A 27,882-nucleotide genomic window follows, 5' to 3' on the forward strand; every position below is an offset into this window, starting at 1 on the left:
TTTTAAAGATAATTTGCATTTGTTTCACTTTTGCTTTTTTTTTATTAAAGATTTTATTTATCTGAGAGAGAGAGCACGCACAGGCAGGGGGGGAGGGGCAGAGGGAGAGGGAGAAGCAGGCTTCCTGCTGAGCAGGGAGCCCGATGCAGGACTCGATTCCAGGACCCTGGGATCATGACCTAACCCGAAGGCAGACGCTCAACCGACCTAGCCACCCAGGTGCCCTCATTTTTGCTTTTCAAAACATTAATTTTATGATCTTATTTTTACCATCCTGCCCCCCCTCCCAAACTGTTCCAAGTTTGATGATTGCTCACCATGGATGGTCCTGAAGTTCCATAGGATGGAATTCCAGTCATTGCAGGGCCTTCCCTGCACTCTGAGGAAGGGACCAGATGGGTGGGAAGATTGGGTCCCAAAAGGTTTTTATCTGTGACTTTGCCTCTGTTCTCCCAGGAGCATGGAGCTGTCAGTGTATGGTGGCCCCACACAGTCCATCCTGCTCTCCCCTCAGCATGGCCTCCAAGGGCTCGTTGTGAGGTTAGGAACTGATATTTTTAGAGCAGCTGTGAGGTTGTCATTAGATTTTGTTGGTGGAAATTGATCAAGAAAAAGGAGTTCCAAGACCTTTTAAAGATTTCTTTTAAGGGCATCAAATGATTCGTATTTTGAAGTATTGGTTATATGTAAGAGAAGGCATTGAGACTCAGATGTGTTTTTGAGTTTGAATTTCAGTTTGTTGATTTGAAAAGACAATTATTTCACCCCAAACACATTGGAGAAAGACACTTTGATATATGATGTGGGTTTTCAGGACATGGGGGCAAAGGGCTGTCAGCCTCTGGTGGGGACGTGGTGGTCATGCTCCTTCAGTGGGTCTGCAGAGAGCTCGCTCTTCTTTTTCTCCCTGTAAAAAGGTTGGAAAGAGTCATGAGGTCAGGTTGGGATGAGGTCATTGCCTAATAGCGCTAGCGGGCCGTGGCTGGTCCCAGGTGCTGTCCCACGGTGGCGCCACCCAGTGGACGCGTGTGCATTGGGGCCTTCCTGAGCTCTGCTGCCTTCTGGAACAGGTCACCATATGGTTCTTTCTCTCCAAGGAGCTGACGGTGGCGGATCGTCGTCCGGAAATGGGTCTGGGGCTGTTCCTGCTGCACCTGCGGGGGGCTCTCGCTCCTCTTCCCGGAACTTGGGGTCTTCCAGCGGTGAGAAGGAAGAAGGCAAGAAGGCCCGGCGGCAGTGGGAGTCGTGGAGCACAGAGGATAAGAACACTTTCTTCGAGGGGCTCTATGAGGTGAGCTCTGGGGCCAGGACAGGCGGCCGAAAGTCCCAGTCTCTTTCCATCTTGTCCGTGTTTCTGTTTCTATTGGCCTCTGCCAGTGCTGACCACGTGGCTGCGAGATCTACTAGGTCAGCTGTTCAGTGGGGAGCCCCTTGTGGGCAGCAGGTGTGGGTCCCCAAGGCCCCGGACTCGCCCTCTGACCTTGGCCCTTTATCCCCTCATTGTGACTTTTAAAAGCTGATGCTAGTGAAGTGGCTGTTAGGAGATGTCCTTGTTTGATTCATTTCTTTCCACTCCAAGAGTCTACCCGTTGTCTCAGATACATTCTTTTTTTTTCTTTTTTTAAGATTTTATTTATTTTTGAGAGAGCATCCGCGCAAGTGAGAGCAGGGGGAGGGGCAGAGAGAGGCAGAGAGAATCTTAAGCAGACTCGTTGCTGAGCGCGGAGCCCCACGTGGGACTCAATCTCATGACCCTGAGATCATGACCTGGGCTGAGACCATGGGTTGGACACTTAACCGATTGAGCCCTGTAGGCGCCCTGAAGGGTGGAGCCTGTCTCTGGGCCTTCCCCTTGCAGTTGAGAGGGCTCCTCGGAGGAGTGGCCCCTGATGGGGAGGGACAAGGGGACACTTGCCACATCAGTCAGAGCTGGCAGCTTAACCCCAAGAGATGTCACAGTGGACCTGGGACAGAGTCAAAAGTCCTAAAAGTAGAGAGAAGCTGCTCCCGGATCCCACTGCCCAAAGAAGCACCTGTGCTCCCTACCAGCTATTTTCACTTCCCCGGTTTGCGTTTTCATGTGTTTGTAACTATGGAGAACATATTCCTTTTGTTAACGTCAAATGCACTTTCATGGTAGGTTACAGTTCTTATGCTCAGTATTTTTTTTTTCGTGCCTATAAATATTCTACTTCAGGTTAAAACAACCTGTGGCTTGCATGCTTGCTGCCCATATTTATAAATAAAGCTTTTTTGGGACGCAGCCACGCCCATTCACTTGTATATGGTTTCTGGCCACTTTTGAGGACAGTAGCAGCTCCAGCAAATACTGAATGGCCCAAGACATCTGAATGTTTGCCCTCTAGCCAGTCCTCACTCTCTTTCACCATCCTTGTATCCTTGGTTGTTGTGGTTCCTTCCAGGTTCTGTTGTAAGCGATGGTACACTGAACATCTTTGTGCCTATTTCATATTTTAGACTGCCTCATTGGGCTGTAGTGTCAGGAGTAGGTTACTCAGTCAGCGAGCATATTCCTTTAATAGCACAGTGATAGCAGTGATGGAAAAGTCTTGCCAAGCTTGGCAAACAGGGCTCATAGCACAAAGGGGCTTTGGAATTGATGCTCTGAAGTGTCCATGAGAGATTAGAAAGGGTGAGGAGCTAGAACTCAATGCTGGTGTCAGAATAGTCCTGTGGCTACCCTTCTCACTTCAGGGGGCCACCGCTTCGGTTCTGCCATCCCAGTTGGAGGAGGCCCGTCTGTCCGTGCCAATGGACTCCGTCGTCCAGGGAGACCATGAGGTGTATATTTGAGGTTTGTTCCTGTAGGCGCGGAGTCCTTTAAGTGAGTTCAGATGTGTTCTCTTTCTTCCCTGTGACAGTTTGAGAGGATAGCCTAGGGGCTGATTTTGTATAGTTACATCCCCAGACTGTGCCTCTTTGAAGTTGCTGGTTAGAGAAGACTGGAGGCCCCAGGACCGTTGTCACATTGTGCCACTGATTGATGCTCCCCTTCAAGCTTTGCTGTGGTCCTTCCTGGGGAGATCGCAGCTCTGCGGGGGTCTGGCCACCCGGGTGCAGAATGCAGGCCGGAGCTGTGCTTCTCGATTAAAAGTGAGGGAAGGATACCCCGTCAGTGACCCACCCTGCCTTTCTTCAGGTAAATTAGTTCATTCCCTTCTCGCTAGGCCAACCTTCTTGTTCTACATTGGAGGTCTTGGTGTTGGAGGTGTTGGAGGTCTCCTGAAATCCTTGATGAACAATCTCTGACTGTTGTGGTCACTTCCTGCTTTCCACAGTTGGTGCTGTGTAGCCCACATGTGCTGTGTGTGCACTGTGTGCGTGTGTGCGCACGTTGGGGCAGGGGCACGAGCGCATGCTTTACAGCTGACACTTGGTGTGTTTACCTGAGGCGCAGCGGGACCCTGGCAGGTCTTGATGGAGGGCTGATGAGCTGGGGGGCTGTGATTGAACAGTGTATGTGGGGGGGGGGGTGTGGGAGCCCAGCACGGGTCTCTGCTCTGCAGTGTATCTGCCGTCTTCCCTGCCTTCCGCTGCACATGTCTGATGACCCAGCTCAGCACAGAGAGGCTGTCATGACCTAGAGGGATGGGGCGGGGGACTGGCTGAAGCCCCACTGGGGATGCAGGAACTCCAACGATGTCATGGAGGCTTTGTCATCCCGTGTGCGGGTTGGTGACATGCTGTGCTTACTGCCTCCTGCTTCAGACAGCTCTCAGAGACGAGAGTGCCACCCCCACCACCCACTCCAGCTGGGACAGGTCTGGGAAGACTCAGATGGGCCAGGCCTATCCCAGACCCTTCCTGTGGCCGGCGGTGTGGGTCGTGGCCCCCACGACAGGGCGAATGCCTGTAGTGATGTCATCCTTGACATCCTCTTACTCTGTTTTGAGTAAGCCGGTCACCGACGTTTCGTTTTACTTCTTCTGTCTGTGGTTCCTGCCCTACAGCCGCCTGGCCAGCATCCTGTGCTTACTTCTCACCACGTAGATAATTGCTAAAGGTTCATCTGCATCCAGAGCACCACAGGAGTGCTAGGATGCAAAGAAGTCCCCCTTAAGGGTTGACAGTCTGATTAGAGAAATGCAGCAGGAACATAAAAGGTGGTGCTGTCAGGAAGCCTGTGCTAACAAATGCCACAAGAATTCAGAAGGCAGCATAGTCTGAGAATCACCAGACCCAGAGTCTGGTCCCAGGCTGGCGAGCGCGCACCTGTCTGGGTTTGCTGCCCTGCTGTGCAGGGGAGCTGAGGGACGGAGAGGCCGTCTGCTCCGTCATGGTTCTGATCAGGGGCTGAGGGGGGACCTGTGGGGGAGGGCGCACCCAGAGGAGGGCATTCAAAACACCTTTTTATGTTCTTTATTTTTATAACAGTGAAGCTTTAATTCTTAGATTTCTTATACTTTAACTTTTCACTTTAAAACCATTTCAGACTTGGAAAAAGTTGCAGAAAAAGTACAAAGAATTCCATGTTCACATAACCTCAGTGTTACCAGCACAGTGAGGAGATTTGACGTGGATACTGTAGCATTTACTGACCTGTGGGCCTTACTCAGGTTTAGCTGGTGTTCCCACTGATGTCCTTTCTAGATCAGGGTCCCACATTGCATTCGGTGGTCCTGACTCCTGAGCCCTTCACACGCATACAGGCCCTCAGTCTGCCTCCTTTCTTCCGTCTCTTAAGACCTTAACACCTTTTTTTTTTTTAATTTAAATTCAGTTTAGTTAACCTATACTGTATTACTAGTTTCAGGAATAGAAGTTAGTGATGTATCATTTGCATAGGACACCCAGTGCTCATTCCATCGTGTACCCTCCTTAGTGCCCATCACCCAGTTACCCCATCCCCCCCACCTCCCTTCCAGCAACCCCGTTTCCTAGAGTTAAGAGTCTCTTACACTTTATCTCCGTCTCTGATTTCATCTTATTTTTCCTTTCCTCCCCCTACATTCATCTGTTTTCTTAAATTCCACATGTGAGTGGAATTTTGGGACAATATGGGACAATATGATAATTGTCTTTTTCTGACTGACTTATTTCGCTTAGCATAATACTCTCTAGTTCTATCCACGGCATTGCATGTGGCAAGATTTTGTTCTTTTTGATGGCTGCATAATATCCCATTGTATATATAGATCACATCTTCTTTATCCATTCATTTGTTGATGGACGTCTGGGCTCTTAGTGCGGCTGTTGTGGACATTGCTGCTATGAACATTGGGGTGCATGTGCCCCTTTGGATCACTACATTTGTATCTTTGGGGTAAATACCCAGTAGTGCAATTGCTGGGTCATAGGGTAGCTCTGTTTTTTTGTGTTTTTTTTTAAAGATTTCATGTATTTATTTGACACAGAGAGACAGTGAGAGAGGGAACACAAGCAGGGGGAGAGGCTTCCCGCCAAGCAGGGAGCCCGATCTGGGACTTGATCCCAGGACCCCGGGACCATGACCCAAGCTTAAGGCAGACGCTTAACGACTGAGCCACCCAGGCACCCGGGTAGCTCTATTTTTAATACTGTTTTCCAGGGTGGCTGCACCAGCTTGCGTTCCCACCAACAGCGTAACAGGGTTCCCCTTTGTCCGCATCCTCGACAACAATTGTTGTTTTCTAAGTTGTTAATTTTAACCATTCTGACAGGTGTGAGGTGGTATCTCATTGTGGTTTTGATTTGTATTTCCCTGATGCCGAGTGATTTTGAGCATTTTTTCATGTAAGACCTTGACATTTTTGAAGACTCCTGGTCTGTTAGGTTGTGGAATGCTCTCAGTTTGGGCATCTCTGAGGTTACCTCATAATTAAATGTACATTTTGCATTTTTGTCAAGAATCCCACAGGAGTGCCAGGCTGGTCCTGGGCGCATCTGTCCAGAGCGCATGATGTGCTCCATCCTGTTTGGTGGTGTGAACCTTGATTATTGCGTTCAGGTGGCACCTGCTGGGTCCTGTACTGACTAGTGTTTTTTTTTTTTTCTTTTTACTTTGAGACTATGTAAATGCCCTTTTTTTCATTCCTTTCTCCACTAACTTTAGCAACCATGCCACTTTTTACTTGAAATAACTATGATTACACTGTTTGCCTAATGGTGATTTTTTGACCGTCCTTCTTTCTACACTTATTAGAGATCTCCTGCAAGAAAAAGCTCTCCCTTCTCCCTCATTTAGGTACGAATGTAATGATTTATTTTTATCTGTGTGGACTCAAGGACATGTAGCCTATTCTATGTCACAATCTGTTCCTATCCCTGTTGGTTTTGTTGCCCAAATTGTTGCAGGTTTGGGAGCCTCTTCAGGTTGGCTCCTGTCATGTTCGAGCACTTGCATACTTTCCAGCACAGCAAGATACTCCAGACTCACTGGTACTTTTCCTGCTCCCATCTCTTCAAGGCACCCTGGTTCCTTCTGCGAAGTGGGATTTAGAAGCCAAGAAAGGGGTACTGGGGGTGCTTGCGCTGCTGGGCTGCTGTCATCTCTGGGTCCTCCCCAGGACTCCTGTCTTGGCTTCAATGAAGTATCAGCAGCTCCCACACAGCGCTGGTGGTGACTGTTCTCTGGAACACCACTTTCATTCTGAAAATGCCAGAAAATCTCAGCTCCTACGAGGAGATGTTGAAGGAAGGGACAGCCCATAGATGTGTTGTTCTCTTACTAAGTGTTCATATTTGCTGTCCCTGTGAATATAGGATAGGTTTCGTTTGATCGAAGCAGTGAGGATGTTTCTGAATAGTTGACGTATTGTTTTAAGTCCAGGTATAGAGCACCCTCAGCTCCTCCGTCCTTGTAGTGTGTGTTGTGTATCCCCATGATTGTCTTCACCGAGCGGTCGTCTTTCCTGGTCTCTCGGCCCTTCCGTCTGAGGGATGAGCGTTGTGTTCTCCTACTCCAGGGCTCTTGCCTCTTTGGTCTCCTATCCCTGAGTTTCCACTGCTGCTTTGTCCGTTATTTGAGTTAAAACCTGAGGTTCTAGGGAGGTGAGGTTGAATTTCATGTACAAAGAATAGCCATGAAGGACGTTTGCTTGACCACAGTGGTCTCCTTTTCCCTTTCTCTTTTCTCGGGAAGTGTCTGTGTTGTACAGAAGACTGCCTTGTTGTAACCTCTGTGCTTTTAATGTGGACTTCATTTTCCAGCATGGGAAAGACTTTGAAGCCATTCAGAACAACATTGCCCTCAAGTACAAGAAGAAAGGCAAACCAGCAAGCATGGTGAAGAACAAAGAGCAGGTCCGGCATTTCTACTACCGCACGTGGCACAAGATCACCAAGTACATTGACTTTGATAACGGTGAGTGTGCTTGGGCACAGTTGGCTGCTGGTCAGGAGCTGGTTCCCACAAACCCATAAGACACACCCTCTGGCATTGTTCTCACCCGGCCACATGGCCAGGGATACCGTGCCTCGTGGCGCTTTGGCTGGTGGTATGCCCAGGCATCGTTGGTTAAGCTGAATGGTGAGGAAGCTGCGTGTATTTTTAAGGTCCCTGGGTGCCTGGGCATCTTGGTCCCTGGCTCGCTCTGGGCCCATGTCCCGTGCTGGGAGGGTAGGGCCCCCCGGTTGACCAGGAGAGGGCGGGCCACGGGTGCGGGCCGGCCAGAATAGGACCCCCTCGGTGCCCGCCCTTCTTTCCCAAGTGGGGGCTCCTTGGGGTGAGGGTGGGGTAGGGCCGGTGTGTGGTGGGCCAGGGGGAGGGCCAGCAGGAGGGCTAGCTTTCTCAGGGCTCTTGTCTGCGTTTGAAGCCAGGCTCAAGTAGTCCCGTGTTCGGTTCACATGTCTGGGTCAGCGCTCAGAGCAGCGTTTCCGACCAGCCTCTTTGTTCCTAGGGGAGGCTCCACGTGTCACACCTGCCTCTCTGTCATCACTTCACCTTTCTTGATGTCGCTCTTCGTTTCTATAGTTTCACTCGTAGCTCGGTCATTCTGGACATTTGCTTCTACCAGCTTCACTCATTTCTGACTCTCCTGTTAAAATAGTCTAAGTTCTGATGTAGAACAGTTGTGGTGGCTATGGTCTGTCGCTCGCGCTTTGAATCTTTGCCGCCATGAGCCCTCGGTGTCAGCCCTGATGGATGACCGCCCGTATTTCCTGTGGGCATACTTGGCCCATTTGGGGAGTCCCGGCCATGTGTGTGCCAGCGACCCCTCCAGGCTGACCCATCCAACTCTCCTCCCTGGCTCTCCCACGGGTCAGCATTCCGGGACATGGGGTTCTTCCTTTGGCCTGAGAAAGGCCCAGAGAGCACGATTCAAGCAGTCTCCTTCTGTAAAGGGTCAGATGGTAAATATTTTGGGCTTTGGGGTTTGCAGTCTATTAAAGATGTTTGTAGACAAAAGCAGATGAATGTTGCTGTGTTCCAGAAACAGTTCCTTCACAAAAAGAGGCTATGGGCTGTGTTTGGCCTGTGAGCTATAGTTTGCTAACCCCTGCCCTACAGAAATCCTTCCTTGCTACCACTGGCCAGTGTGGGAGCCCTTGGGGACAGAGCTCCCGAGCTCCAGACAGTCACAGTTGTTACATGACCCTGTCACCTGAATGTACTTACCTCCAAATCTCTGTGGACATCTGTCACCAGTGTAGTTGGTTGTACCTCAGAGCTTTTCGGGTCTGTCCTCACTGCCTGGTCCCTGTTGGTCCTGTTCCAGATCATTGCTGTTCTCCCATGGCCCAGTCCCACCGTTCGAACCTGCCCCTCACATCACGAGATCCCCACCAGGTGTGCCTCTGCCGGGCTGCCCCCTGCCTCAGCCCCTCCCGCAGCCCCGCCAGGTACTCTCATGCTGACCTGCAGGCCGGCGGCAGTGGGGTCTCCACCATCCTGGTACCTGCACTCCTGCTCACCTTCCTAGACCGAGTGCCTGTGCTGTTCTCCTGGAAATTCCTGCCTGAATCCTTCCCTGCCCCTCCTGCTCTCTGAGTGTGGGCTGCCTCTGTGCCTGTGGCTGAGCACATCCCCCGCAGGGCAGACGAGAAAACCCAGGCGCAGCTGTGCAGGCCCTCACCGGAGCTCACCGAGATGGTCAGTGGGGGAGCCGAGACCCCCCTTCTTCCCAGATGCCCTCCGCCATGTGCTCAGTGCAGGTCCTCACCCCTCCCGCGATCGCCAGCTTGCAGGCCACTTTTCACGCCCCTGTGGGGTTTCTCTCTGCTTCCTGTTGAGTGTCCTTTTGTTGAGTGATGTCACTACAGGTGAATAAGTTTTTACTTTTCCTTTTGGACTGGCAGGTCACTTCTGGTGGTTTTAAATAATGCGCTTGTGGACATCCCTGTTCACAGAGCACTTTCCTTCAGAAGCACTTTCTTCAAGTAAATTACAGGATTGAGATCAGTTTCGTTATGTCTCGTTGTGAGCATCTCGTCGTGAGTGCTAATTGTCCTCTCTGAGGATGAGCATCAGGCCTGCTGGCCTGTCGAGCACACCCCACCTGTGGCCAGTCTGTCTTCACGGCAGGACCCCGTGTGCAGTGCCTTCATTCTGCTGAGTTTATGGCCCCACCGAGCTGCTCTCTGGCCAGCATGATGCTCTTGTTTCCACGAGTCCTTTCCAGGTCCCTTTCCGGCTTGAGCACCTTCCACTGGCTACCTCGAGTGGTGTCCTTCCGGTCCTTGCAGGGGACACGTGTCTCAGTGTTTACAACACATAATCGAAGCCACCTGGGAGGAGGGAGGGCTCAGCACCCCAGGCCAGTCCCTCCAGCTTCAGGGGCCTCCAGCCCAGCCTGGCGCCTCCATGGGGAAAGTAGATCAGGAAAAAACAGTGGGTCCGGCACCTTGGGACAGCATATCCGTTGATGTGGATTGCCATTCTTTCTGGAGACCTGTGGAAATGGGCTGTTGATTGCCATGCTTTGGGGACCATCCCTAGGTCATACTTGGCAGATTTTTTGCTGATACTCTGTTGTTTATTGGCTTTTGGGGTTCATATGAGCATTAACAGGAGAATCTCTGCAGGCCTGGGTGTGTGGCAGCCAGTCAGCCACATTTTGTTCTTTACCGGCGTGTCACCACGCCATCCGTGTACCTGCTGGCTGTGCGTGTCCTTAGTTGACTATGCTTCTCAGATTACGAGTTTATTTGAAAACATCAACACTGGTCCAGATCCTGGCGAATCTAAGACTTAATAACATCTGTGGTCTTCACAAACCCCTTCCCTGCCTTCCGCAGTGGCCCATGTCCCCACTGTCCTTCACCTGACCTGTGCGCTTCTTGGTGGCTCTGGGTTTAGCGTCTGCCTTCGGTTCAGGTCATGATCCCGGGATCCTGGGATTGAGCTCCATGTCGGCGTCCTGCTCGGTGGGGAGCCTGCTTGAGGATTCCCTCTCGCCCTCTGTCCCTTCCCCTACATTCCCCTCCTCCACCCGATACATAAATAACATCTTTAAAAAAAAATAGTGACCCCATGAGAAGAGCCTTCTTTCTGTTGAGCTGATAGTTCCAACAAAGTTACTTTTTTTTTTCAGGTTTTATTTATTTATTTATTTGTCAGAGAGAGAGAGAGAGAGAGGGAACACAAGCAGGGGGAGTGGGAGAGGGAGAAGCAGGCTCTCTGTTGAGCAGGGAGACCGATGGGGGGCTCGATCCCAGGACCCTGGGACCATAACCTGAGCCGAAGGCAGACGCTAACGACTGAGCCATCCAGGCGCCCCTCCACCAAGGTTTCTAGCTGGTCCTGGTGATCTCCATGTTGGTGACAGTCAGATGACCACATTAAGCCCGAGGGCCGCCTGCCCTTTTTGGTGTGCTGGCAGTTACCTCAGGGCTTGGCGCTGCCCAGCCGCCCTCCCCTCCTCAGCCCCTGGCAAGCTCGGATCCACTTCATGTCTCTGAGGGTTTGTCTGTTCTGGACATTTCATAGCAACAGTATCAGTGTGTGGCCTCTACCTGAGCACCGTGTTTTCTCAGTTCATCCACTTTGTGCCAGGTGCCAGAACTCTGTTCCCTCGCATGGCCGATACCATCCCACTCTGTGTTCCGTGCTTGTTATCCACTGCCTAGCAGTCTCAGAGTGTTCTGAGCAGCGGTCCCTCATGAGAGTCCCGATGAGGCCTTGGTCTTTCTCTGGAGAACCTTCAGGAGCAGTTGGTGGGATGTTAGTGGAGTCCCAGGCTCCTGGCAGCCTATGTGAGGTTCAGAACCTTCAGTTTAGATCATTCGTTCAATGATCTAATTTTCCGCTGGCTAATGTATTTTTGTTTTCCTTTCCTGGTGACTTAATCACAAGCCCTGAGTGTTAGGAGTTTGAAAAGGGCTCTCTGAGGAGAAGCCAGAGAGAGCCGTTGTGAGGACAGTGGAGGGACAGGCTGCCTGGGTCACTGCTCTGTGAGATGGTGGGGATGGCACCAGCTGTGCTGGGCCCGGGCTGGCAGATCGCACTCAGGTTTGGCTTCAGGTAACCTGGAACTCAAAGCAATGCGGTCTTAAGCACGGAAGGATTTGTTCTCTCATGTCCAAGACCGCAGGGAGGCAGTCCAGGGCGGGCATCGGGGACCAGGTCTGTCCTGTTTCTGCTCTGCCGTCCCCTGCATGTTTGTGTCCAGGACGGCTCCAGGCAGCAGCCCTGCAGGGAAGACGGGTGGGCCAGAGGGACACATTCATCCTGAGTCAGTCTTCAGTCATGTCAGGAGCTTCTGGAAGTCTCCTGCTCGCACCAAAGGCCAGTGGCCCCGTCTAGCCACAGGGCAGGCTGGGACGTGTGCTGTTTGACCTGGATGCGTTGCTTCTTGAATGAAGTGGGTCTGTTGCTGAGGAGCAGGGGGATAGTGGGTATCGGTACTTGGGATGGTGGGGGCTGCATTTCCTCTTCCGTCTGGCCCCAAGCCCTGGACCATTGGTCAGTGGTCAGATGGCCCGACAGGTCAGCTTCCTCGGTCCCGGGGCTGCTGGCCTCACACAGAGCTCGGGTGGGTCTGTGTGTGCGGAGACAGATGCTGCCACTCCACTTCCACCTCCGTGGAAGCTGGCCACGCGGCCATCCCAGTCTCTCCCCCCGCTGTGAGGGCTCACTTCCTGGCCCCTCCCTAGTCTCTTTGACTTCTTACCTTATTTTGTAAATTTGAAAACCAGCCCCTCGTTCCCATGTGCACCTCACTCGTTTCCCTGGGGCAGTGGTCGAAACTGCAGATGAGCGGCATGAATGTCCCCTACGCTGGTCCCGTGTCGTGAGCTGGCCGACCCTGGCGTGGGTGTGTTCCCGTCGTAATGCATGGCCCTGTCTCCGTCTTTCAGTGTTCTCCCGTGGGCTGAAGAAGTCATCGCAGGAGCTGTACGGGCTGATCTGCTACGGCGAGCTACGGAAGAAGGTCGGGGGCTGTGAGTACGGGACGCGGGCCCTGCGCTGCTTGTGGCCCCCACTGGCTGGGCCGGCCCTCCCGTCTCCACCGGTCTGTGACGCCAGGGCTCTTTTCCCTCCGACTGGAATCTTGGAGACATTTTGGGGCCAGTGGGTTGAAGAGCACCCTGGCCTCCACATACCTGCACCTTCACTTAGGCTTCCGTGTTGCTGACACTGGTCACCTCGAGTGCCCCCACCCCACGCATGCACGTTCTCCTGCTCGGCATCCTAGTAGGGCCCTGACCCATCATCCTGTGTCTCCTGAGCTCAGGCACCCACAATCCTGTTATCAAACAGGCACCGCGGTCTTACCGAGTTCCTGTCTGTGTTCCCAGAACACCCAGCACCCAGTCCAGTCACACAGGTCGGGGCGCTGGCCAGGGTGCGGGCTGGGGATGTGGTCCTGCTTGTACCTTTGGCCCCCCCTTGGAGCTGTTGATGGGAACAGCTTCGCCTTTGGTCTTGCATGACATCGGTTACTTAGAAGGGTCTGGGTCCCTCCCTGTAGGTCCCTCTGCTTGTTTCCTTGTAACCAGATTCTCATTAGATGTAGAAATGCTCTGGCCTTCTGGGGGCCCTGAGCGTCCAGTGGCTTACCTCGCCTCCTCGTGCGGCCCCAGTCGAGGGGCACCCTTGTGTCTGCAGGAGCCACTGGCTGCCCTCCCACAGTGGAAGGGTGCTCACCCAGAGGGCCACTCCAGAGGCCCAGTGAGACCATGTGAGAAGGTTGGAAACTATCTCCTCCCTGGTCACCCAGCACGCCACCATTCAGGGGGCAGCGGGGTGGGGGTGTGGAAGCAGCAGAGGGCCAGGGAGGATGGGCGTTCGTGGTTCGTGGACTGTGCTGTACACGCCCGCCTAAAAACCAGACAGGTGGCCTGGCTCCCTGACCCTGTCCTCCCCATGATCTGAGCACTTCTTTGTCACCTGCTGGCTTGTCCTGGGGTGCTCCCGAATGTGCCGTACGGGGCACCGACTGCTCCCGGCCACTGCAGTGGTGGCCCGTCCTTCGTCCCTGCCACGTCCAGGTCTCAGCCCACGCTCCCCCAGCCCATCTGAGTCCTTGTGAGGCTGGCCTGGCTCCCTTACCTTGGTGGCTTGCCATTGCCCCCCTTTCCTCCCCGGGCAGCCCTGGGACCCCGGCCCCAGGGGCCTTTGCACTTGGACCTCTGCCCCTCTTCCTGCTGCCCTGCAGCTCAGCTGACCCCATCCTGTTGGTGACATCTCCCCAGTCCCTCTTGTCCCAGCCACATGTCACATGTTCTCTCGCCCATGCACATGCACACACCCCTGAGGTCCCATCTGAGCTCTTAGTGCCTTCCACCCCCATGGGGCTTGTCTGCCTGAGCCCTGCCTGCCCCCGACCCATGGATCCACTCACTGGAATGCTGCTCTGTCGTTTTGTGAATCTTTGCAGGGAAGGGACAGGCTTCGAGGTGCAGCCTTCATCAGAGTGCCATGGGTGCTGTGGCCTCTCATGACTGCTTGTGGGTAGGCGTTTCTGGGCTGTGCAGAAATCGTGGTCAGAGCATGCTTTTATTTAAGTTGCCTTTCCTAACTGAGGTCTCTGGACACACGTGAGTCCTGAAACAGTGGACGTCCCTGAGACTCGGACACTTGCACCATGTGTCCAGCATCGGGGCCGCTGCTGTGCTGGGTGGCGTCCCTGGGGCTGAGGAGCCTCCATTTTGATGAAAACAAGTGTCCGTATAAGGCTCCTTGGCTATTAGGTGGCAGGTTTGCCCTCAGGACTGGGTCTTACACCCACAGCTTATTCCTCCTGCCACTGCAGCCCGGTGTGGTGCGACCTGGTGTGGGGATGGGGTGCGGGGAGACAGCAGCCGTCTCCAGTCCTCACCTGTGTGTTCAGGTGGTTTTTCTCTGAAGGCTGGTTCCTTGGATGGTGCCCATCGCATGCCTCAAACCCTCTAATTGCAGTGTCTCCACCCCCCGGGCCTTCGGTCTGTCCGGCCTGCCAGGCACAGGACCGATGGCTCCTCCCTCTCTTTTGCCCATTACTTTCTGCTTCCCCTTTGATCTCTGCTCACATGCCCAGGGACCTCAGGACAGGCTGGCCTCCGGGCGGCGCATTTGGTCCCGCAGACCCTGCCTCCCCCACAGGAACATCTGCCGCGGCTGCTGTGGCCTGTGCGTGTCTGGGGCAGGTCAGCAAGCGAGGCTGTGCACCCGCTGCTTCCCCTTCTGGCCCAGAGGCCCATCTCTGTCTGGGCAGCGGCCCTGCAGCCTGTGGGACTTGCCTTGCGGTTTCTCGTCATGTGTCTCTCTCAGATGCTTCATCTGTAAAGCTTTACATTGTCTTCATTCTCCAAAGGTGTTTTTGCGGGATGTAGAGCTCTGATTCAGTGGTTTTTCCTTTCTTCACTGTAAACATGTTGCTCCCGCGTCTCCGGCCTGCGCGGTTTCTGGGGAGAGGCTGCTGGCTGTTGTGTCTTCGTGCCTCTGGAAGGAATGCATTACTTTTCTCTTCTGCTTTGAGTATTTTGTCCTTGTCTTGGTTTTCGGCCTGGCTGTATGTTTGTGGCTTATTGTTTCTTCCCCCAAAAGTATAGAAGAGTTTAAAGAATTTTGCACTGACCCCCAAACATCCACCATGTACCAGGTTACTCAGTTTTCCTGCACATCTAATTTTTTTTTCTTGCACATCTTGAGGATAGCCCTAACACTGGGAGGGGGCAGAGGAACATGACATCAGCTCCAGTGAAGGCGCAGGGTCTTGGTTCATCATCCACCCACCTGGGAACCCGGAGATCCAGAGCAGACCTAGGCAGGCCCACAGATAGCATGAGCCCAGCAGGAGAAACATGCGTGGTGGTGACCCTGAGGGGAGTCTCTGAGCTCTGCGGCTAGGGAGGGGCAGAGGCTCAGTGTGGCAGGGGCCAGGGGGGAGGGATCAGCTGTGTGGAGGCAGGTAGCAGTTCCCCGGAAGAGTCCGGGTGCATGGACGCGCAGGGGGGGACGGCGCCCTCAGCCCAGGCTTTGTGGGAAGAGCTACAGCTGAAGGAGGGGTTGTGTTCTGGAAGACCTCGCATCTTCTATAAAGGAGGTGCGATGTTTGCTTCCTACATTGAAGATAATTACCTGATAACAACCTGGGAATGTTCACCGGTTTTGTTCCTAAGAGCTTCATGGTCACATTTATTTGCTTTTCCATTTAAAGGTATGGATGACAAGAATGCGACGAAGTTGAATGAGCTCATTCAGGCCGGGTAAGTGGGGCTTACCTTGTGGAGCACACTCTTGCTTTGGGACACTTGTGGGCTTCTCTGAAGCCCAGACCTGGAGGCTCATGGTTTTCTTCCCTTTTCTCAACGAGGTCCGTAAGGTGCCAAACTCCCCAGAGTTCAAGCAGATTACCGCTCGGAGCCCTGGGAGAGCAGGGGGACCGCGCCCGGGCTGCTCCCCATCTCCTTCCTGCGGGTCCCCTGGCAGGGTGACAGCACCCACTCAGCCCTCGCCGCCTCTCGTTCCCGCCCCGTCCCCACCCCCTCTGCCGGAGCAGGCCCTCGTTCCTGCCTTCTTGTTGCCCTTCTGGTCCTGTTCCTGCACTGCGCCCACTGAGGCTCCGCGCCCCTTGAGCCAAGGCCGGGTGTGACGGCGTCTGGATTCAAGGTTCTCCCGCTTGCTCTGCCCTGACCGCAGTGACCGTTCCTGCGGCAGAGATGGCCTGTGACACGTGCCTTGTGCCCCATTCTTCTATTGTCCCAATGGAACTTTGGTTCCATTTCAGAGTTGGCCCTCGAGGCCTCCTTCACCCTGTCAGCTTCTCTAGTTGGTCCCCGGCCTCCCGCCAGGTGTCTGGCTCTAGGCGTGGCTCTCCAGCCCTGTAATCGCCTGCTCTTCTCTCCTCCCACCCCGCTCTTGGGACCGTCCCGATGCCGTCCTTAGCTTTGCGCCCCTCTGTGCTCTCCTTGGGCTGTGTGAACGCTCCCCAAGGCCTCTGTTACCTTTTCTGGGTGAGGGATCCCAGATCTAACTTGTCCCCCATTTCTGGCCCCGATTTAGAAATCCCATCACGTCATAGACCTCTGCTATGTCCCAGCTGGAAGCCTCCAGCAGCTCTTCCTGGGAAGGCCCCCTGACCTCACACTCTCAGGGTCCCTTTTGGCCGGGTCCCGCTTCTCTCCCGTCAGCCCTTTGCTGTTCTTGTTTGGTCCCCCAGCCACGCTGCTGCACTGCCCAGACCTTCCCCTGTTCCACGGTTTGCGGGTTCCATGAGTGCGGCTTTCTCCCCTGCTCCCCTCCTGCGTGGCCCTCGTCGATGGCTGCTGTGTCCCTCCCATCCATCTCACCAGAGCTCACATACTCTCCCCGGATCTCTGCTCCTTGTCCTAGGTGGACCTACCGGCCCTCCCCAGGCCCCTCCTGATCGAAGGCAACATCCGCAGGGCATGGCCTTCTTGCATCTCTGGTCGCTTTTCTCCCTCAGCCTGGTGTTGGATGGCCTGCACACCCCCGTCCCTCAGGTGTGAGCTCCTGACAGCTGGGGCTGGCTGTGTGGTTTCTGCTCTGGCTCCGTCCACCGTCTTCCCTTACAGATGCTCCTGTTGGGTTCCCGGGGTTGACTTCTGTGAACTGCCCCCGTTTGGAAGCAGGCGTGGTGGTAACGAGGATGCGTGTATCAGCGCCATGTGAAAAGAGCAGTGACTCACCCCATCTGCCAGGGGAGCAGGCAGCCTTCACCACTGTGTCTTTGGGCAGGTGGAGCCTCCTGGAGGTGTGTGGATAAGCTCAAGAGCAAGTGACTCATTGTCACGGCATCCCGCCCCCCACTCACCTGTTGCAGCCTCAGCGTCTTGCCTTCTTCCCACCCTCACGCAGGCCCTGCGGTTGTGGGGTCGAAGCTTAGTTTGCGGGCTCTCTGGGTGACTTGCATGTCTCTGGGGCAACTTTGTAGAGAAGGTGGAGGGTCCTTGGCGGAAGCGGTTTCTGGCATTAGTGTCTCCCCCACTGGCGAGAGAGCTGCCCCATGAGTTGGAGCACTTTCCCTGGATGCGATTTGGGGGGAGTCTTCTTCACCTTTTATTTCACTTGCCCCGGACTGGTTCTTTGTGCTCAAGGGCGTCGGGGACTGGTTTGATGGAAAAACCGGGAGTTTGCTTGGCTTTGTCTTAGTCTCATTGTGAGAGGCAGCACGAAGAGGAGTTGGCCTCCTGGGTTTCTGGAAGGACACGTGGGTCTGTCTCACGGTTGATCTGGTGTGGGGAAGGTGTGCTGGTAAGTGTGGAAGTGTCCTCATGGTCGGTTTTAGGGGCTGGTAGAGATTGGAGAGGCCCTGAGCTGGGGGCCAAAGGGATGTGTAAACTCCCACATACCGCCATGTCCCCACAGTCTCAGCGAGGAGCCATCCTTGTAAAACCCAGAAGTGATGTGACTGTTAGGATGGTTCTGAACAAGCAAGGATCCGGGAGGACCATCTACACCTCCTGTTTGCTTTGAATATTTAGTACCGTGCTCTTGGGATATTCCGTGACCAGTAAACATCCATGTGTCTAGACCGATAGGATCAGCGATCAGGTGACTGTGTGGGGGACCAGAAAGAACGTTTCCATGCCACATTCCCCACAGTTGCTGTAGATACCCGGACTGCAATAACTCCTCTGTCCCTCGGCTATGGGCCGCACACAGGGACTTCTGAAGAGGGCCACGTGGGGAGGCAGGAAGGGGCCAGACAGACTTGACCTCAGCCCTACAGCATCAAAGTCGAGGCCAACAGTGGCAGGTCTGGTTGAGAGCATGGGGAGGCGCCTGTTCTCCTGACACGAATCCATAGACGTGGGGTTGCAGCCAGAGTCACATTGCAGTTCTTTCCCTGGCTGCCCCGGTTGTAACAGCCGTGCGGGAGAACTCACAGGGCCTACGTGCCCGCTCTTCAGACCCCCCCCGATCATGAAGGGGGATAAGTGTTACTGCTTGTGCCACCCTGCGTGGCTCAGGGTAAGGAGGAAGGCAGACAGGAGTGGTATCGTTTCTCATAATCGTGGGTGGAGAGGTCTCAGAGTATTGTCCGCAAAGGTGTTTGCAAACAGCGGGAGTGCAGTGTGAGTGTCCTCTGACCCCACAGTCCCGCTTCTGGGAAGGCATTACGCCAGTGGCGAACCACCTTTGTAAGGGTGCACATCCCAGTGTCACTCATGCTGGCAGGGCGTGGCACAGAGAGAAGCCTATTCTTGGCGGGATGTGGGGGCTCTGCTCTTCTTGGAAGCGAGACAGGGTGTGTGTGTGGCTGCGTGGCCACAGCAGGGCGGCTCAGTGCGTAGTTCCCGCCCACCTCACACCAGGGCTCTCTGGGGGTGGCAGGTGTGTGGGCCACCCCCGTTCTTCACACCGATCTTCTATTTGAGTATCTAACAAGCATGTTTTTGTCCTTTTAGAGAAGTTCCACGCTGGGAAAGGGTATTCTTTTTTATTAGTTTTAAGCTGCTGTGATCACTTTTGCCCTGTGTGGCTTTATTTATGAAAATGCATGTATCTGTATTTCTGGCAGCAGAAATAATGACGCTTGTGGCTTAAGTCTTAAGGCCTCCTGATGAGTGGGTGCTGTCGCTGCCTGGTGGCAAAATTGTGTAGGAGCCTTTGGAGGGTCGTGGGGTGAGGGAGACGCCAGTGCTGGCCCTGAGACCTCAGGTGCGGGACAGCTGGAAGCTAGCTCCAGCACAGAGCCCGAAGCGGGCTCGAGAAGTGTCCACACAGAGGCTGGGTGCCCTCGGCTTCTGCTTCCCTGCTCCTTCCTCCAGCCTCATGTCTGTTGCGGGCTGGGGGCCGGCCCTCATGTCTGTCGCGGGCTCGGGGCTCATGTCTGTCGCGGGCTGGGGGCCGGCCCTCATGTCTGTCGCGGGCTCGGGGCTCATGTCTGTCGCGGGCTGGGGGCTCGGGACAGTTGCCGAGATGCAGCCGTGGGTGCAGGCTGCGTGCCCTGCTGGGACTAGGGTTTCTGACTGCCATAGCCGTCTGCCGCCCCACCCGGGACACTCCCTCCCTTCCCCGGGTGACGGGCTCTTCCTTGGACGCTGCCCCAGCCCTGAGCCTCTGCAGAGTCTGTGGGTTGTGTGTCTCTCACGTGTGACCGGGCAGCCCTGCACTCCCTCGGGCGCTGTGGGCGCTTACCTGCCACGCCTCGGACCAGCCCATGGCTCCGGAACGGCCGGGGGCTGGGGCCTGGTCAGTTAGGGCTCTAGGGAGCCCCTCCCAGACCAGGTGGAGAAGCTCGGTGACGCCGTGTACAGGCCGCTCCTGTGTTTGCTTTGACCAGTGCATCTGAGAAGCACGGTGGTCACTCTTCCAGTCTTCCAGAAAAATTCATCGTGAATTTCAAGTGTCAGAAAGGTAGAAACAGCAATATAACAGACCCTCTCTCCCCTTCACCTGGATTTAACCAAGGGAGGAGCCACCCGAAGTGGGTGCTCATGTGCACCAGTTCTGGGGGCTCGGGGAGGGCGGTCCTGTGTGCGTGTGCGTGCATGCGTGTGTTTGTGTGTGCATGGTGTTACTTGTCCTGTTGTGCTTTAATTTCTCTTCCTCCCCTGCTAGACTGGGGACTTGTCTGGTCTGCGGTACGGGCCGCTGTCCATAATGAGCTGTGAGCAGGTGCCTTCGGTACGTGTGTGTGCACGGCAGGACAGGATATAACAGTAGGACACAGCATCCTGTGTCCGCCGTTACAGGCTCCTGCAGGATAGTGTCCCTGCCCCGGGAGTCCCCCGTGCTACTCCTCCTCCCCAGCAATGTCTGCATAGGTGCCTTTTCCAGAATGTCACTGAGAGGGCATCACCCAGCAGACAACCTTTTCACATGGCCTGTCATTTCCCATTCCGAGTTTGAGGAGGTGCACGAGGCAGATTTGGCCGGTTCTGTCACCCCCAGACTCCCTCGTGCTGCCCCTTCGCGCTCCCTGCTTAGGGCCAGCCGCGGCAACCCCTCAGCTGCTCTGTGTGCCTGTCGCCCTGCCTCTCCCAGAATGCCTTCCACATGGGGTCACACCACGGGTGGCCTTCTGAGGTTGGCATTCTCCACACAGTGGTGTTTATCCGTCCCCCAGTGAGGAACACGGGCTGTTCCACAGAAGGAGCTACTCTAAACCTCCAGGTGTTCGTGTTTCGTGTCACCCGGGCAGATCGGCAGGTGAGCGCATGCCGGCTTCGTAGGGAGCTGCCGTCAGCTTTCCAGAGAGAGTTCCAGTCACTGCACACGCTCTCCACGCTCGGCACTCAGTCTGTTTTGAGCCACCCTCGTGGGTGGGAGGTGGTATCTCTTGGTGGTGTCGGTCTGCATTTCCCTGGTGACTGGCCACATTGAGCATCTTTCTTGTGCATTTCGCCCATCTGTCTCTGGTGACTCCTGCTCAAATCTTGTGCCTGTTTCCTTATCAGTGAGTTGAGAAAGTTCTTGAAGTGCTGTAGACACCAGTCTTCTGTTGGATAGGCGATCAGCAGTGTGTTCTCCTGGCCTCTGGCTTGTCCTGCTTTCCTAGTGCCTGTCGCAGGGTGGAGGTGCTCAGTCTGACTTCAGCATCACTTCCAGGAACTCTTTGTCTACCTCCAAATCACGGTGATGCTCCGTGTCACCTTGTGAAAGTTTTAGGGTTTGATATTTCCCTCTGTCATCTACGACGTGCAGTTCATGCTGCGGTTCGTTTTTGTGGCCTGTGGGCCTCTGTTGAAAGTCCTGTCCTTCCTCCACTGGTGCTTTTGCACCCTTGTGTGAGCCAGCGGGCCGTACTCTGTGGGTCTGTCCCCAGGTTTCTCTCCTGTTCCACTGATGGATATTTACAGTCTTCCACCAGCCAATACTTGTTTCCAAGAACAAAGCCAGTGGCCCATAAAGGTGAAGCAGAGTTGGGGGAAGTCAGTATGGTGCCCGTGGAAAACAGCTCCTGTATTTAGGGCCGTGGAGGATTGATTCAGCTAACTTCTCGTCCATCCTTCCTCAGTGAACTGTGAATGTCCTTTCTTTGTAGAGCTATAGGATTCGGGAGCAGAAGGACTGAGGAGAGCCCTGAGGTCACCTCTCACTACGACGGTCGCAAGCCAGCAGCATAGAGTTAGCAAAGGCTTACTGGGCTCGTCACGTGACTTTGCAGAAAGGAGAAAAGACCTCTCGTAGTAGAAAGGAAAGCCAGACTCCCGTGCGCATAGAGGAACTAGCCTGTTGCCTGTTTTGTCAAAGCAGCAACAGTGGGGGCGTTGCATGCAGTCCTCTGTGTGACCCTCGATCAGAGGTCAAAAGTGTGAGCCTTTTGCAGACGGTGCCTCTTAAAGCCCCGTGCACTGGGGGCGCCTGGCCTGGCAGTCGTCCTGCTGTGGCTCAGCTCCAGGGCGGGCTTGAGGACTGTGGCCAGGCCCACGAGGCCTTCTGTCTGCAAGCAAGAGCAGGGCTTTGCCTCGGCAGGCTCTAGCCTCAGGACACTCGTAGGAAGGACTTCCATTTGGGAGAAAAGGAAAGGGATTGTGATTTCAGGATGTCTTCTGGTCATACAAAAGGGGCTGCTCAATTTCACTTAAAAAAAAAAAAAAGCTAAAAAAAAAGGAAGTCACAAAAGAGCAGTTTAACGGCAAACGTAATTATCACAAACACAGGTGCCCGGTGGTGCACGCCCCCCCACCCCCGGCCCCACTTTGTGTTTTTGGTTTGGCACAAATGCAACAACAAGTAATGGGCAGTGGGGCTCACCAGCCCCAGAGCCGTTGCCGGAGACCGGCTGGGACCGAGTCCACCTTTCTCTTTCACACCCCCACAGCAGCACTTAGCTGTCTATGTTTCCCCGGGGTTGGGGTGACTACACCTCAAGTGTTTGCTTAGTAGAGCGAGGTGCGTGTTCCACACAGACTCGACCCTCTGAACCGTGCCGCCTGACACAGTGGCGGGAGTGGGTTTCCTGGGGTTCCCTGGTCTCTTTGACAGCCTGCCCATGGCTCAGCGCTGCTCACGATGCCCGTGTCCAATTCCCTGCACAGAAGGGGCTCAGCCAGTACTTGGGTGCATGCGTGCAATGGCAGTTGCTGTGGAGACGTTGCTGCTGGAATCCTGTGAGACTGGCTGCCGCAGCCTAGTCCTGCCCCACATCGCACCGCCCTGCTTGGCCTTCTAAACACCCTCTGCGGCCACGGTGAAATCTGCTGTCTAGGGGGGGTCCGAGCTGTTTCCCTTCCAAGGAGGAGGGTTGTGCGGCTTTGTTTCCTCAGAGTGGAAGTTGTGTTTGGGACTGCCCGAGGCCGGCCAGTTCCTCTGCTCTGTGCACACACCTAGGGCTTGTCTTATTAGTGGCGCGTGGGGCCGGCCCTCCCTGCCACTGCCGTGGGCACAGTGGTCTCCAGTTTTAGGCAGTACTGCTTCAGAATGGTACGTCCTACAGCTCCGTGAGGCATACACAAATATAGTTGTGTACAAACGTACAATGGTACAAACCCTAACCCTAACATACAAGTAGACCCCAGCCACCTGTCCCCACTCCCCTCCAGAAGTAACCATGGACACAAATTTCATGTGTATCTGAATTTTTTTTCTCAGGGACTTTATATGCATAAATGTATGAATGCAAATTTAAGCATGTACATTTATATAATTTTTTTCACATGCTTGGAATCATACCACGTGCATTCTGTAACTTTATCGCTGAGGTTGTCTTAGAAACAAAATGGCTGGGACAGAGCAGCTCTCTCCTGGAGGGGTCACAACATTCCAAAAATTGGTTATAAAAGCAATATACCATGTGCTAGAGCCTTGTAGAGAATATAAACCTGCATTTATAGCTACTGGGTAGCTTGGCCAGAGCCTTTCCTGTGACTTCTCGGGGTTCCACGGAGACTTTGTAACAGAAGCGCTAGCCTGGATGCACCATTCATGACTTCTCTTCCAAGCAGAGCAAGGGCCGCAGCATCCCTCCAGGTCCCCCAGCCTTCCAGAGTTGTCGTGACTTCACTATCATTTTTCAAAACAGCCAAGCTCTCTTGAGTATATATGCAAAGCATCCCGAGTGTGTGTTGGTTTTTCCAGGGTTTTTTTGGGTTTTTTTGGTTTTGTTTTTTTTAAGATTTTTATTGATTTATTTGACAGAGAATGAGAGAGGGGGGAACACAAGCAGGGGCAGAGAGAGGCAGAAGCAGGTTCCCAGCTGAGCAGAGAGTCGGATGCGGGACTCAATCCCAGGACCCTGAGATCACAACCTGAGCCGAAGGCAGACGCTTCACCCACTGAGTCACTCAGGCGCCCCACCAAGTGTGTTTTTTGAAAGGAGCTCTTTTTGTGCTGTTCCGTTCATGAGTTACAGGGAAATTCTTCATTTTGTGTTATTCTAACATTATATAAGTTCTGGCCATGGCGCTGTTCACACAGTGTTATCCCCAGCTGTGACAGATCCGGGGCCTGCCTGAGGTGCGTTTTGGAGAGCGCGAACAAGAGGCACTGTGTCTAGGGGCTGTGAGTGGCGACTGTTCCTTGCGCCCCGCTGGTGTGGCTGACAGAGGGACCACAGAGAGTTGCTGATGGGGAGTGGTGGCCGCCTCAAGGGGGGCTCACACTTTCTGCTCTCGAGGGACCCCGAGGACGAGCAGGAGGAGGAGAGAAGGGTGTGCATTTGACGTCTGACGGGCTCCTGCACAGTGGGCTTTCCGGGGATGGACAGCAGCTGGTGCCACACCACCTGCCAGGCCGGAGGTCGGGCACGCTTCCTGTGAAGGGCCGACGTCCTCTTTGCAGCATGAGGCTTGGGCAGGAAAACAGTGGGACCTCCAGAATCCCAGTGTGGTCTCACCGTGTGCAGCTGCCTGTGACCCCGGGAGCTTCTTGAGGACCCTCAGCCAGGGCCCTCATCTGTCCAAGCTCTCACGGGCCCTTCTGTATGTGCTCGGTGGGGAGCGGCCGTTCACTGAGAGGTCTCACTGTTTTCCCTCAAACTCTTCCCAGGGCCACCACTGTGCGCTACAAAGGGAGAAACCTGCGGATCAAAGCGCCCATGTGCCGTGCGCTGAAGAAGCTCTGTGACCCGGACGGTATGTGATCTCGGAGGTGGGGCTGCTCCCTCTGACAATGGAGAGGGCGAGCTGGAAGTGTCTCCCAGTGGCTCTGAGTCTGCTTCATCTGTTCCTGCCCGTTAGCAGCACTTGGACTTGAAACCCTTTGTCACAGCAGTGTGTCCCCTTAGGAGATCAAGTTTAGCTCAGAAGCCACGGCCTTTTCAGACAAAGTGCCCGCCCGTGTCATGAGCAGGTCTCTAGTGGTCTCTTGCGGCCTGGTATATGGCTCTGGCTTGCAAATGTGCACGCGGCCATGTTGGCATTCTTTCAGAGCATGGGTCCCTGCGGCCTTCTCTGCCAGCCTTGCTTTCAGACACGGCTGTTTGCCCAGAGCTCCTCGTTGATTCTGTTAGTTGTGTGGCCAAGCCTGTGGCGTTCTGCATCAAGGTTCACGTGTGCCAGGCTCTCACGCCTCTTCTTGTCACAGGCTTGAGTGACGAAGAGGACCAGAAGCCAGTGCGCCTGCCCCTGAAGGTCCCGGTCGAGCTGCAGCCAAGGAACAACCATGCCTGGGCCCGCGTGCAGAGCCTGGCCCAGAACCCAAGGCTCAGGTAACAGTGGCCTTTGGCATCTCAGGGGAGAGGTGGGGTTCCCCTAGGGCACTGACAGCACATGGGGGAGGGGCCTCACACCTGGGGGTCCTGGAAGCGTTGAGAGCTGCAGTTCCACGCCTGGCAGGGGCTCTCGGCCCAAGCACGGGAGACAAAGACATGTGGTTAGCAGGTTGATGGCGACAGAATCTTTCCCCTCAAAACCCCTTTCACGGCTGTCTTAGCATCTCTCTGAAGATCTGTGTCTAATGTAGACACAGGGCATCACTGTGAGTGTGGACCGTTTTTCATTTAGACGTTAGACCTCTTTTTTGATTGAGGTGGAATTCTCCTAACCTACAATTAACTGTTACTCGTTTTAGGGTTTCTGACTCAGGGCACTGAGTACCTTCACACGGTGTTGTAAGGTTTTCCCCTCTCTCTGGCTCCAGGACGTTTCATTACCCCAAAACCTCGTACCCACCCCGCCCCCCGCTCCCCCAGCCTCCGCAGCTGGTCAGGCATGCCCGTTGTTCACGGTTCTCGTAAGGGGACAGTATAGCTTGCTGCCTGGCCGCTCGCGCCAAGCCTGGCGCTTCATCTGTGTCAGGACTTCTTGCTTAAACATGGACTTAAACTCTCTCGCTGTTCATTCAGGCTGGCCAGGCCCAGCTTCCTGGATCCAAAGGGTGCTGACAGAGCAGGGTGGTGGGTTGTAGCACGGTCCATGTCCTGGGAGAGATCTCGTACGACCTGTACAGGGGATGTGAGATTCACGTGAATCTCTAGTGCTCTCCACTTAAAGGGCTAGTTTTTAAGAAAAGGACTCAGTGGCCCTGCAGGGCACCGTGCCTCCGTCCCCTCCTTTGACGCCCTTTCCGCAGTCCGTGACCTTGTCTGGTCTTGTGGCCACAGCCTCGTACTCCTCAGGAGGGTCCCTCCCCTGTAACGGCCGCCCTGTCCTGCTTGTGGTCTCTCTGCAGGATGATTGTGGAGCTCCACCGGAAGGTCTCCAGCCTCATTGAGTTCCTGAAACAGAAGTGGGCACTCCACGAAGTGCGGGTCGTATCCTTTTCTGAGTGCACGGGGCCCCATGGGCGGCGCAGAATGGGCACTGAACTGCTACAGCGCAAGCGGCCCACGGCTGGCCTCCGTGGCAGGGCTGCGGGGCGCACAGAGCATCCCTGCCAGCAGGTTGAGTAAAACAAGCAAGGACACAGCCCCAGGCTTCTTGTGTCCCTGCCGGGAGGGTGCCCACTGGGTGTGCCATTGGTGAAGGAGAAAAGTGCCCGGCTCGCGCCCTTCCTGCGGCCCGGCGGCGCACAGCGGGGCCTGCTCCTGCGGCTGCTCCTTGACTGCGCTCTCAGCGGAAGACGCTCGAGGACCGGCAGCTGCAGCACTTGCGAACGGAGCCATTGCAGGAGAAGGTGGCGCTGCACCTGTTCCCAGGAGAAAGCTGCACGCTCACACCGCTGCCGGGAGTGGCCCGAGTCGTGCACTCCAAGGCCTTCTGCACCGTGCACTGGCAGGAGGGTGGCCGGTGCAAGCAGAGCTCAAAGGATGCCCACACGCTGCCTCCGGCCCAGATCCTGGGCATCCAGAGTGGGCAGGGCACGGCCAGGGGCCAGGTGAAGTGTCCACGGGGTGGTGCCGAGGGCAAGGGCCCAGGACGTCCCCCTCCTTCCACCGACGCCTCACAGAGCTCTGGAGAGAGTTCCCCTGAAAGTGCCCCTGGGGAGGGGGCCGCCCTGAGCCTCAGCAGCCTAGACACTCCTGACAGGCTGCCCCCGGGGCTCCAAGATGCCGGGGGACGGCTTGAGAAGACTGCCAGGGCTGCTCCTGCAGAGGGCAGGGACGGCCCAGCCCGAGAGCCTGGGGATGTGACGTGCGCCTGTGGCCAGGTGCCAGAGCTGGAAGATGAGCTCTCCCTCCTTGACCCCTTCCCGCGCTACATGAAGTCCTGTCAGGACCTCATCATCCCCGAGCAGTGCCGCTGTGCAGACTCGCGGCCCTCAGGGTGCACCTCCCCAGAGACCCGCCTCCCCAGCAGTGCAGAGGTGGCTGACCTCGCCCGGGCTGGGGCACTATCCCCTGTCCGTGCCCTACCTGGTCCAGAGCCTCAGCCCGGCCCCAGGCTCCAGCCGGATGTTTGCACTAAAGACTCAGCAGACGCCCCTGCCGAGGAGCCCCAGGAGAAGGTGAATCCCTCGGATCCCTCACCTCAGGGACAGTCTGCTGCCAAGCCTCCGAAGGATGTCCCTGCCAGCCGGCTAGCCCAGCAGCTCCGTGAGGAGGGCTGGAACCTGCAGACCTCTGAAAGCCTTACGCTGGCCGAAGTCTACCTCATGATGGGCAAACCGAACAAGCTGCAGCTGGAGTATGACTGGCTTGCTGTGCTGGGCCCTGAGGACCAGGCCCCCGGTGGGCAGGCCCAGGGGCCCTGCACCAGCTCCCCGCCCTCCACCTTCCACAAGCAGCGCCTTCTCAGCTGCCTCTTGAAGCTCATCTCCACCGAGGTCAACCCCAGGCTGGTGAGTGTGGGTCAAGGCACAGCCCTCCTGGCATTCCAAGGTGGACAGCTGGGTCCTGGGGGGAGAGGCGGGGACCCGGGTGACCGGGCAGGACACATGTCCTTCCCTCGAGCCAGGCTTTGTGGAGAGGGCTCCAGCTCGCTGCAGACACAGGCCCTGTCCTCCGTGGCTCACACAAGGCTCCAAAGACCACAGTGACCAAGAAGCCATTCCTTGTCAGGCTTCGTGATGATGCTGAGCTGTCCCTGCTGGCCAGTGGCACCATGTGTGCAGAGGCGACACCGTCGCTATGGCCAGGAGCCAGGCAGGAACCTCGCAGATTGCAGCGGAGGAAATGGCAGGGTCGTTGGTGCTTGAGAATGGCTGTCCTGGGAGCACGGTGGCACAGCTTCCGAGGAGGGATTGGAGTTGGGAGGGGACGGACGGGGTGCCGGGACAGCGCTTGGGGG

The 27,882-nt window shown here is 55.3% G+C and overlaps 1 protein-coding gene across 5 annotated transcripts in view; it reads left to right on the plus strand.

The window, feature by feature from the left end:
* Positions 1–27,882, plus strand: part of CRAMP1 (cramped chromatin regulator homolog 1) — a 57,440-nt gene that overhangs the window by 11,589 nt on the left and 17,969 nt on the right. For 4 of the 5 annotated variants that reach the window (XM_027610939.2, XM_027610941.2, XM_027610942.2 and 1 more), the window contains 8 exons: positions 1,098–1,291; positions 7,150–7,303; positions 12,238–12,321; positions 15,522–15,570; positions 24,263–24,348; positions 24,800–24,923; positions 25,886–25,967; positions 26,270–27,433. In XM_027610939.2, coding sequence (XP_027466740.2) covers positions 1,098–1,291; positions 7,150–7,303; positions 12,238–12,321; positions 15,522–15,570; positions 24,263–24,348; positions 24,800–24,923; positions 25,886–25,967; positions 26,270–27,433 — 1,937 coding nt within the window. The remainder of the gene's footprint in view (positions 1–1,097; positions 1,292–7,149; positions 7,304–12,237; positions 12,322–15,521; positions 15,571–24,262; positions 24,349–24,799; positions 24,924–25,885; positions 25,968–26,269; positions 27,434–27,882) is intronic. The other variant, XM_027610940.2, reaches the window with a different exon arrangement.

This window comes from Zalophus californianus, chromosome 10 (genome assembly GCF_009762305.2).
Source record: "Zalophus californianus isolate mZalCal1 chromosome 10, mZalCal1.pri.v2, whole genome shotgun sequence".
Taxonomy (NCBI): domain Eukaryota; kingdom Metazoa; phylum Chordata; class Mammalia; order Carnivora; family Otariidae; genus Zalophus; species Zalophus californianus.